Genomic DNA, 11,609 nt, shown 5'->3' with positions numbered 1-11,609 from the left:
GTAAGGGTTTACTGGGGGAAATCATGTGCTGTGAGTGGGGTGCTGTGGACAGAGGAGGGAGAGGATGACTACCAGCTGCTATTCTGAGAGCAAAGCAACAATGAACAGTCTAATTCATCTACCAACTCCCTTGTTTAAGTTTTTATTCAGAAAGAGAGGCCCATGGAATCCCTGGAGGGGCTCCTTCTGGACGTGCATGGTGAAGCAGGCCTGTGCATTTCCAGGGCTTGACTGTGGTGGCTGTGAAAATCCACCGTTCAGGTCTCCTCCTGAGGGCAGCATGGTTGACTGTTGGCTTGAGCTGAGTCCCATATCTAAAAGAGGTGGGGCTCCTTAATGGGCTACTTTTGCTCAGGACTCTCCATCAACTCTGTTGAAATTTTCTTAGAACTGGGTTGTAATCAGAGACTCTTTTTACCCAATCGTCTTCTCTCCCTCTTCTTCACAGGTGTCAGATTAGCATCATGGTTTGAAGGTTCTTCCCATTTTCTCTAGATTCCTCCTCTTTATTCTTCACAGGCTTTTCCCCCTACAATAAATGTCTTGCACGTAATCAGTAATCAGCTCTCTTGGCCTCAGCTTCTCAGAGTACTTGCTCTGACATAGGTTTTTGGGATAATATCAATAATTTGGTATTAAATGTGCTAATCATGAGATATTCATTGGATGCTCAGGTGTAGACATTGAATAGGCAGTTATGCACACAAATCTGAAGATGCAAGAAGTGAGAAGAGAGGTCTAGTCTGAAGACAGAAATTTGGGAATTGGCCAAGTATCAGTGGTATTCAAGCAATAAAACAGGATGAGTTGCCAAGGTAGTGATGTAAATATAGAGAAGGAGGGGCCTGAGGATTAAGCCCTGATTGACCCTCTCAACCAGAAAAGATGAATGGGCAATGAGATAGGAGGGAAATCAGGAGAGTGGGATGGGCTGCAAGTCAAGTGAAGAAAGTTTTTCAATTGTAGTGAAGTCTATAATTAACCTTGTAAATGCTGCTGATGGATCAAGCAATATGAAGTCTGAGAATTGATGACTGGATTTAGCAATTACAGGGTAATGGCTGACCTTGAGAAGAACATCTTTAGAGGAGATGTAGTGGTGGGAGACTGATGTGAGTGGATTATCAAGAAAGAATAGGGAAAAAAAAGTGAATATAGAAATGCAGAGAGTGACTAGAAAATGCTCTCAAGAAGTTTTGCCATAGAGGAGAGCAAGGAATTGGGTGTTTCCTAGAGGATGAAGTAGATTCAAGTTTTTTGTTCATTTGTTTGCTTTTGTTTTTAAGATGGAAAAAATTAAATTATGTTTTTTTCATGGTAGGAATGATCTACTAAGGAGGGGGGAAAGAGATGGTATAGTAGGGAGAGGGGAAAGGCATTCTGAAGCAATGTTCTAGAGTTAGAGGGAAGAGTGGACAGTTCAACTCATGATAGAAGGAAAGGCAGATTGAATATGCACAGATGGAGGTAGGTGGATAAATGTGGGTGCCGGCCCTTGTGGAAAATCTTTTCTAACTGATTCTATTTTCTGAGTGAAAGTGGAATCAAAAGGAGGTGTTAGAGGTTTATATTTATCTAGAGAGTGAATAGCTTCAGGAATTGCAGTATGATTGCCTTGCAGCATTAAGAACCCATTTGGGGTTTAGGCATGAATGTAAAATGAGAGCAGTCAGCACACATTGGTTTTTTCTGTAATCACGATCAGCTCTGCAGGGACAGCACAAATAGGCACTGGGCTGAATTTAGTTAGGGTTTGGGTTTTACCAACTGAATACCTCAATGGTGTTGAGGTCGTAAGCAAGAGAGTGATTTTAACACAATACAAAAGAGGACATGAAGATGGCGAGCATCTCAGTTATCCCATTATCCCTAAAGAACACCACGTAAGCAAATGCCAAGTGGAGTTTGTGAGTAAAATTCTCCTTAGGTGACATTTTTATTCCACATATCAGCATGGCTCGAAGACAGTGCGGGAGTCGGGGTGCTTTTGCAAAGGGAAATCACCAATGGAAGCACTAGAACACATCATTTGCCAACTGATAGCGTCTTGGACTGAATGGCAGGATTGATAAGGCAGAGATATTAATGGCTCATATTTCAAAAGAGCAGGCTTTTCATGTTAAGAAAATGAATCAGTGGAAATATTTGTCAAACCAGTAAGCTTACTCAATGATAATGTTTTGCTTAGATAACTTGGGCCAGCATGTATATTTTTTGCAAGAACTAGTCAAAAGATTTTCATGAGAGCAAGAATTCCACATTGAAACACAGCACTGAGATTTCTACCTCAATTAGCTTCTTTGTGCATTTAATACATTATGCTTTATACTAATTTGCTTTAAAATGATAAATGCAACTATTCTTTGTATATATAGGAAAAAAACCCAGTAAAACATGAACAAGATGCCACTTCTACCAAACATACCTCAATAATTTCTTAAAATTGCTCTTTTAGGTACTCAAGCATTCCCTCTGTGCACTCAAATGTTTTTAATTAGTGTTTTTTAAATAGCCTAAAGCCAATAATTCTATTATTTATATGTCCAAACAAATTAAATATTGTTTTATAGCAATAATTCTTAGGTTTTTGACAAACATCAATTTTTTTAGATGTTGGGATATAAGATTAACAGAGTTCCTGCCTTGATTTGTTACTTAAATTTGGTCTGCTTATATGTATAATTTGTTGAACATGCACCAATATTTTATATAACGGCAAGGTTGACTAAGCAGTGATATTTGAAAATTTCTTTTGAAATGTCCACATCTCAACAAAATTTATATAGCTAACATACCATGTTTCTGGAGAACATGTTTAGAATCTTCTGTGGTAGGAAAAAAATATACGTATAATACATACAGTTTTTTCATTTTTTTCACTTTCCAACTATTATTCTTAAGGTAATATTTCTTTTTGTCTAATAATGACCACACGATGTGACAACTGTTCCTTAAAAGCTCCATTCCACCTTGAGAATAAGCTGATACTTTTCTTAAGGCATATTGAACCTCTCCACCCATGAGAAATTGGCTTGCCTGCCTGGGAAGGGAATCCCTAAGCACAGGTTGTGTGGGAATAATGAAATCTGTCATATGCCTTTTAGGAGTATCATTTTCAGAGTCCAGCCGATTGGGACACATTCTTTGGTTCTGTCACTCATGCATGGGCTGTGTGAATTTGGGCCAAGTTACTTCATCTTTTTGTGCCTCAGCTTTGTTGTCTGTGTTCCCCCTCACAGCCTTGAATAGAATGTTAAATACAAGAGAATAGGGCTTGGTCTGATTTAAGAAAGAATCTGTAGTGCCCAGCATACAAATGTGTCCTGAATAATTATTTGTTGCATGGATAAATATATGAACTATATAACTAGAAGAGTATAGCGATAGTAATTATATAATAGGAATATTTTGAGGATACAGTGACATAAAACATGATGAATACAGAGCACAGTCCTGGATCAGAGTAACTCTCTTACTGGGGGGAGTTCTAGATAAGTCAGGATAAGTTTGCCTTCTGTGTCTAATCTCTATTTCCCCTTCAGATTGTGGATGGCATATTTATATTAGGACAAGTGGCCCTGTGCCATACTCTAGCACCTGGGAACTGTGTAAGAGGGAAAATATTTACTACTACACATATCTCTTAACTCTTTCATAATATTTGGGAGAAGTAGAAACAAGCCAAGAGGATTAAAGGATTTTAGCATACAATCTAAAACTCATGTTATCAATGAAGATGTTTTTAGAAGTTAAGCATGCATACCAGAAAACTAGAGGTAGCATATATGATATTTCATTGATTTTAAGATGCATGTTTTAAATTTTTACATGTCCAAAATCTGGACACATTTTACAATCAATGGCATCTTACAATTGATTGGACTTTCTTTTGTTCTTTCTTTCCTTTTCTTTCTTTTTATTTTGTCTTTCCTCTCTTCCTCCTTTCCTTCTTTGTAGTTCATAATATAATAGGGTATCTTAAATAGATTTAATAAAATATGGTACAGACATATATTAAATTTGTCTTTCTCAATGTTTATTTCTTATCATAGCGCAACTCTGGAAAGGGGCTCTTTTTTTCTACTTTCCCATCCCATGAAAATTTAATACCATAGATATACTCTATATCTGTTTATGTATTGCATGTATATTTATTTTATGAATAAAAAGAGTAAGATATTTTTGTCCCCCCACCAAGAAACAATTTTTATCCCATTGGGGACACTGTTACACCCATTAAGAAGGCAGGTATGAAAGTGATTATTCTTAGTTTTAAAAACCTCATTTACTGGAATATTGGAAATCATAAACTAATTCTTAGGCTTAGGTAGAGCTATTGGCTTTAATTATATAACAAACTGACTAGAAATTTTATTATTATCATGAATGACTGTCAAAATGCGTGTAAAGTTTGAACATTTGCTATTTACCCCAACAGTCAGAAAGCTATCCATAATATTTTTTGTTAACAAATAAAAGATCGTCAAGTTCACCCAGTGGTATCATTCAACATATCATTCTCATATTATGAAATAAGACTATTTAATAATTTCAGTGTATATACATTTAGGATGTTCACTACTTTACCTTTACTTACAAAGTCATGATTTTAAGGACATAACTTGAACACTACATCAATAAAGAGATTTTTTTAAAGACCATCTAGTTTCCATGGAATACTAAGAGATACCGCCTTTATACTGCACATATGCACTCAGTGGGGAGGATGAAGATGCACAACTCTCGAAGCCTTTGGGTAGCAATCTTCTACCGCAGTCTAAGCAGTTTTGGGTTTCTACCTCCAACCGTAATGATGGAATACAGAGCTCAGTCCATTTGTGATCAGTCATCTGCACCAGAGGAAAGATAGGGACTCAGTCTATGACCATCAAATCAGGCTTTTCTCTTGAAAAGAGAATTGTTATATTCAACAGTTTTAACTGATAGAGAAAGGAGGGATTTATTGACTTGGAGAGTATCTTTAAATGGCAAAGTTGTCCAGTGTGTTCTTAAATGTTCACTTATCTTTTCTCTGGGCTATGCAGTTTAACTCCCATCTTTTAAAATTAGTGGTGCAAAAGATTCTAAAAATTAGTGATGCGTAAAACATTTAACTTTGTTGTATGCACTGCAATATTATTTGGTATTTGACAATTCAGACATGTGTATATTGGCCTGGTTGCGTTAAATGGATACTTTTGAGACTCAAATGTGAAAAAACGAAGTGTTGCTGTTTTGGGGGATGTGAACTATTCTAGTAGATCAAGCAACGTACGAACCAAATGAACACAGGTAGCACTCAACAGAGACTCATCAGCAGTGTACAGACATCCATATCAAGGCTTTATCCATCAAGTTAGTATTACACAGGCTTTTGTAAATAAACTGAAAGTGAATTCAAAACCAGAAATCATCTCCTCCACTGCTCCTAGTACTTGCTCTTTCTCTGCCTTTTAATCGAAGCATCTCCATGATACTCCGGGCATAGACATCTCTCAAGTTAACACTGATATATGAGTCAGTGGCTATATTCTTGGTAAGTTTCTTCAGAGCCTCACGCTGTCTAACAGCTGCTTCCTTGAGCTTTAAGGTGAAGTAGCAAGCAGAGAAGCGGTCGTTAATAATAGCAATGGGCAAGGCCAAGACAAGGATTCCCGATAAGATACACATGAAGGCCACGATTTTGCCCGTGGTGGTGTCTGGTCTGATGTCCCCATATCCCACGGTAGTCATGGACGTTGTGGCCCACCACCATGCACAAGGGACACTTGTGAAGGTTGTGTCGGGAATGCTCTGCTCAGCAAAATATTCCACAGTTGAAAATATAGAGATTCCTACAGACAGAAATAGGAGCAGCAGGCCAACTTCTTCGTAACACTGGGTGATTGTCATTCCAAGTGAGCGTAAGCCTGTAATAGAACAATTGGTGTCAGTCATGGGCACCCCTCCTCTCTTCCTTCGTCCTTCCCTCCCTTCCCTTCTCCTTCCCTGCTACCCACCCACACACATGCGTTTCACATTTAGTATGGCTCCAGCATTGGGCAATGTTCTGGGGATATATAGATGATAAATTATAATCTTCAGGAAGTTCTTAGTCTAGTTGATGGGGCCAGATTGAGAAGGATAGAAAAATATAAATAGATTCATTCACTCACTTATCATTTATTAAAAACCTACAATTTATACAAAAGAAAGGTGAGAGATGAGTTGGAGGGCAGGCAGGGGACGTTTGATAGGAGTTTGTACGTTATACAATGGGAAACTTTGCAGCATTGCACGTGGATGGGTCTCTTGGTCAGGTCTGCATTTCAGTGCCTCACCTTAGCACACTTTTCTAATGAAGTTTTATGTTGTCTCCTTATATTTTATGTGTCTGTTTTTCTCACCTTCCTGATAAAGTTTAATACAATTAGGGGCATCATTATCTGAAAGTCAGAGGAAGTAAAAGATGAGAATGAAGTGAAGCAGCAGAAACAAGTTAGGAATCAGTGACAAAATTGACATAAGAACATCAAATGTACATGCGAGGACATTCTCAGAGGTGTAGCAGGAGGGGTTCCTGCACTCCCATGGCACCCATTGAAATTTTTGTCCTTAATACCAAAGCTATAGGAAACTATCTCCCTTGAATACATAGAATTTCTCCTTTCCTGTCGGGAGATAGACCTGAATACAGACTATTCCTCCATTGTGAAAAGGTACAGGGGACTGGAGCCACTAAGGAATTCACTCACTATGAGGCATAGGTGAATTTCCCATTGCTAATTCTGAGGATTCTGCAAGACAGACCCAGGGGAGTCCAATCCCACCTCTGACGAGACTAAACCCTCAGGATAGTAAGAGGAGCCCATTACAGGATCGTGATTTGAATAAGGTATCTTTCCAACTCTAGAGAGATACTGACTAAAGTTTATCCACATTTCGAAGGCATATTAACATGATGTCACAATGATGTGGTCTCAGAAGTCCAGAGCAGTGCCTCTTGGAATCACTTTTAAATTTTTATTCACTCACTGGAGACTATTTTAAATACATTGAAATACTATTTGTGCTCTCATTATTTTGAATTTTGTTCTTGAAATTTTCAGATGTTCTTGAATTATTAGCCAGCTATTTTAAAAGACCAATGAATATAACTTTGAGGTTTAACTTCAAAAGACATTTAAAGAATATCTTTAGAATACCTTTCAGGAAACTGGCCTTGATATGTCTGTATTAAATTGCATTTCTGAAATATATTGACAACATATGAAGAAATGCATAGTGTTTGGGAAGGTTGTTTTCATTTCAACATTCTAAACATTTCATTTTGTAAAGAAACAAAGTGGCCTGAATTTCTGCATGTTACATCAATTAACTCAGATAATCCTAAAAAATAATATGAGATAGATGTTATACTTATGCCATTCTACAGGTGAGCAGATTGAGACACAGAAAGGTAGCATATCTAGTACAAAGTTACATACCAAAGACTTAAAATTAGGCTGTCTGGTCCACCCATTGTCCTCCTAACCATTGTTCTATAATACTTCTCAATTTTTATTTATAGTTAATACATAGGGGAATATGTGATCTATGTCTATATTTTGCTAAATGTAATGCTTTAGATAAAATTGTCAAATACTTATGCAACTGTTCATATCTTTTCAATAAATTAAGGCTTTATTAATCCTTCTACTTGCCTTAGAACTGACAAAACCTTTGAAGAGGTGACATTGTGGAAACATTGACATTATTTTCTTTTTCCTTTCTTTTGGGAAAAAATGTATTCTTTACTGGGTGTTTTTAAATTGAATCCTGTGAAGAGTTTATAAATACTAGAAGAAAGCATCCCATTATGTGTGTCAGAAAACAAAGAGTGGTACTTCTAAAAGTTGTTGGAAACCCTGTTATCAAATCCCTGGTATATGAGACTAGCTAGGAAAATACACTACTAAAACTATATTAGGAGAAATCGTAGTTTCCTCAGAGATGTGTGGGAAAAAACATATCTGAGGTTATAGGGAGAGACAACTACCATCAACTCCTTTTAGGTGACCAGTCAGGCATATATCTAGGGAAATAGGTGGGAATAGGACTCTCTAGTCAAATTATTTATATTTATATGTATCATATGAATATGGCATCCTACTCCAGTGTCTCTTAAAGTGTGGTTCAAGACCACCTACATCAAAACTAGCTTGTTAAAATGTATGCTTCTGGATCCAACCCCCCAAACTAAAATCTGACTCTCGGAGATTGGGGCTCAGAATTTGCATTTTAACAAGGTTTTCAAGGGATTCTTGTTTTCATTAAAGTCTAACATAAGGTAACATATATGTGCTCCAGAACATCTAACAGCCGGCTGGGCCGGCCACTGAAAATCATTGCCCTTGGGGATGCAAGCATCATCTTTAATGGATTTGTGTGATTTCCTCTGACATTGTCTAAAATTTTCACATATAATTGTGTGTGTGTGTGTGTGTGTTGTGTAGAGATTTTTCTAGGGAGAGTGTTCTTTAGATCTTCAAGGCTTTATGATACATACAAACAGCTAAGGAATTCCCGTTACCGTCTCTCTTGTGCCTCCCCAATTAGGGACAAGAAAATTCTCAGATACTAGACAAAGCATTTAATTAGTGTATTTTGCTTTCTTCCAAAGCAAAATTTCCATTGTTTCTTCAAAAATCATGGGAGGGCCACCAGTGCCCAGTCATCTCTCTTTCTGCATAGCCAGAGAAGGCCCTGGAGGACTTTCTCTTCTCCCAAGGAACATGTGTGATACTTCCTTGGACACAGAAAAGAAACTGGCTTACGTTCCTATATATCACATATAATCTGTGCATATCTTTTTATGTGCTGTTTATGCATATTTTATGTAGAACCTTCCAGAAACACAGTATCTTTAATTTTTGTACATCTTCTGGGCACCTGGGTTAAAATAAAGTTAACGTATGGTTAAATTGTTTCTCAAATGTCTTAAGGAGAGGAATTGTGTGAGAGGCAGCTTGTCCTCTATATCTGTGATAACAACCTCAAGGTTTTGCTTTTCAGTACCTTTCTGGAGATCGTAATTGGGTGAAATATAGGAGTTGGTAGTTTTGAGTATCAATTTAGAGTCAAGAGTCGTTTCCCTTGGACCATGGTCAAAGCACTAATGCTTAAAAACAATGGCAAATTAAAAGGCATCAATGAAAACTGAATACCTGTGGAATGCCTGCCCAGTTTGAGCATGCGCAGAGCCCTAAGCAGCCTCAAAACCTGGACGATGCGCCCCACGTTTTCCAGCTCCTGTGTAGTCTGGCTCCCACTCAGGCTCTCTACCAGAAGAGTGATGTAGAAGGGCAAGATGGCTAGGAGGTCTATGATGTTTGGCACCTTTCTCAGGAAGCGGCACCTGTCCCGCACGCACAGGAAGCGCAGGACAAACTCCCCGGTGAACCAGCTAATGCACACATACTCCAGGATTTCCAGCAGCTGCAGGTCCAGCCAACTTAACTCGGCTGACATCAGAGCCATGTTGACGATGGACACCGCCACGAAGATGATGGATATGACCCCAAAGATTCGGGCAGCTGTGGAAGACCCCGGTTTCTCTAGGATGTTCCAGAGCTTCTGGCGGACGGTGGGGCAAGGTCCTTGTGAGAAGTCCTGTTCGCTCTCATGTTGACTTTCCTGGTCTTCTGTGTCCTTCTTAAAGTCTAAAGTTTCACTCAGCTCCTTTCTTCTGAAGTATCTTTTAGAGAAGACAACTTGGTGATTAGTCTAACTTTTTTTAAAATACAGAAGTAAAGAGAATTAAACTTGGCAGTGAAGTCATGCTTTTTATTTCAGGAAAATGCAGAAAATGTTCATTCATATTTTACCCAGGCTTTCTTCCCACAGTACTCAAATGTTCTCATTTAGGATTATTGTTTTTAAAATGGCACTTTCATGGCAGAAGTTTATACAAAAGAATTTATACATCGCAAAGCTACTTTAGATTAAAGCATTTTATCACCCATTTTTTCTTGTAACAGGAACAGAAGTTTGCGATATGTAATTTTTTTTAAGGTGGCTAATGGAAAGGTATTCATGAAGAAATGGTAGTAATAGCAAAGTAATAGCAAAATAATAGATCACCAAAGTCCCACAGTCATCCACAGTCAAAGAACCAACTTTCTGCCTTCTGTATTTAAAGCAGTTCTTGTCCAAGTTTTAAAAGTTAGTGTCCTAGGTTTGATAAACAATAAGGCTCTCCACTGAAACCTACATCCCTATACATGCATTTTTTGGAGCATAAGATTTCAGACTCATTTATTTAACCACCAAATATTTATTGCAGGCCTGACCTCTCTTGACTTATAAATGAATTAGCATACTGGAAAAAGGAGAAGGTTCAGAAACTTCCAATCAGAAGTTGGCTTTGACACTTTCCGGCCTCCACTGCCACCCCACCTTCTAGCTCCGAAGTGGGCACAGGTATTCGTAAACCTGGCTTGAGCGAGGCTTGTGTAAAGCCTCAAATCTTTCCCTCTGCCGCCCTCTCTCCACCGCGCCCGCTGCCCCGCCCAGCCACCAAGCGCCTCGAGGGTACCTGTCCCTGCAGCAGGAGTCAATGCTGAGCTCGTCGATGCCCCAGTATTGGATCTCCTGGAGGAAGGAGAGCGCGCACAGCTGCTCCATGACGTGCAGGCGGCCGGTGCGATAGTAGTGCAGGACGTAGCGGAATGCTTGCGAGCTCCGGTCGAAGAAGTACTCGTTGTCCACGGGGTTGGCGTCGTCACAGAGCTCCAGGGGGCTGGGCACGGCGGTCAGGGCCCCGGGGCGCCGGCACGAGGCCACCACCACGGCCAGCTTGCCAAGGCGCGTGTGTGGGAAGCAGGACAGAGCCTGCTGCGAGAGCACAAAGCGGCTGCCGCCCACGTTGACCGTGAAGCTGTCCCCGAGCGCCAGGGGCTCCCCTTCGCCCTCGCTGCAGAAGACGCTGGAGTCCAGCGAGGTCAGGGAGGCGCTGTCCAGCGGCGAGTCTGGCGACGCCCGGCTGCGGGGAGGCAGCTCCATCCTTGCCGCCGCTGCCGGAGGGCGCCACAAAGTTGGGGGCGGTGGCACGTCCGGGATTTCCCGGGCTCCCGAGGTGGGTTCCTCCCACCCCCGAACCCTTACTCCCTCCACCCGCCTGTGCTCGTTCTCCCTCTCGCCGCTAGGGAGCTGCGAGTGCGCCGTAGCAGCGCACAAGTGTCTGAGCGCCGGGTCTGGGAGGAGCGGAGGGGTCGCGCCCAGGGAACTGCTCAGGTGTGGACCAAGCCGAGGACATCCGCAGGGCACACTGCCGGTCGCCGTGGTCCTTCCCGGACTCAGTACCCCCTCCCCTGCTTTGTAACTGATATCTCCAGCCCGGGAGGTGTATGGGTTGAAGGCCTCCCTGCTTGGGGGTTGGAGCGGGAGGGGAGGGGAAGGGGGAGGGAGGTCTACAGTGGAGGAGGGCACGACGAATCTTGGAGGAATGCAAGCAAGGGGAAGGGCAAGACTCACTCCCGCCTGCAGGAGACCAAAACGAAAAGTTCAGAAGGCAAAGGAAGTGGTAACCGGGTCTGAGTCTTTTCCAACTTCAGGATATATATTCCTCTCTCTGCTTTTGCTGCGCAGTT

General features: G+C 40.7%; 1 protein-coding gene across 1 annotated transcript; it reads right to left on the bottom strand.

Annotated features, from left to right (window-relative positions):
- Nucleotides 1-5,051: 5,051 nt before the first annotated feature.
- On the bottom strand, nucleotides 5,052-11,336 carry KCNV1 (potassium voltage-gated channel modifier subfamily V member 1). The gene is made up of 3 exons (XM_022584563.2): nucleotides 10,556-11,336; nucleotides 9,186-9,715; nucleotides 5,052-5,909 (listed from the first exon to the last, which is right to left on the bottom strand). The coding sequence occupies exons 1-3, from the start codon at nucleotides 11,020-11,022 to the stop codon at nucleotides 5,398-5,400; spliced, it is 1,509 nt and encodes a 502-aa protein (XP_022440271.1). The 5' UTR covers nucleotides 11,023-11,336; the 3' UTR covers nucleotides 5,052-5,397.
- Between the last annotated feature and the right edge of the window lie 273 nt (nucleotides 11,337-11,609).

The sequence above is a fragment of the Delphinapterus leucas genome, chromosome 17 (genome assembly GCF_059928025.1).
Source record: "Delphinapterus leucas isolate spDelLeu-1000000601 "Yukka" chromosome 17, BTC_Dleu_Yukka2, whole genome shotgun sequence".
Lineage (NCBI taxonomy): Eukaryota > Metazoa > Chordata > Mammalia > Artiodactyla > Monodontidae > Delphinapterus > Delphinapterus leucas.
Note: the sequence above shows the minus strand (reverse complement) of the source record. Positions and strands in the feature narration are given on the sequence as shown.

Bases quoted from the DNA above. Each gene is read 5' to 3' on its own strand.
- KCNV1 (XM_022584563.2), bottom strand. From the start codon at position 11,022: ATGGAGCTGCCTCCCCGCAGCCGGGCGTCGCCAGACTCGCCGCTGGAC. The intron at 9,716-10,555 runs GTACCCTCGAGG...CTTCTCTAAAAG, and splicing joins GACTCCTGCTGCAGGGACAG to ATACTTCAGAAGAAAGGAGC. The intron at 5,910-9,185 runs GTATTCAGTTTT...GTTCTATTACAG, and splicing joins ACTGGGCAGGCATTCCACAG to GCTTACGCTCACTTGGAATG.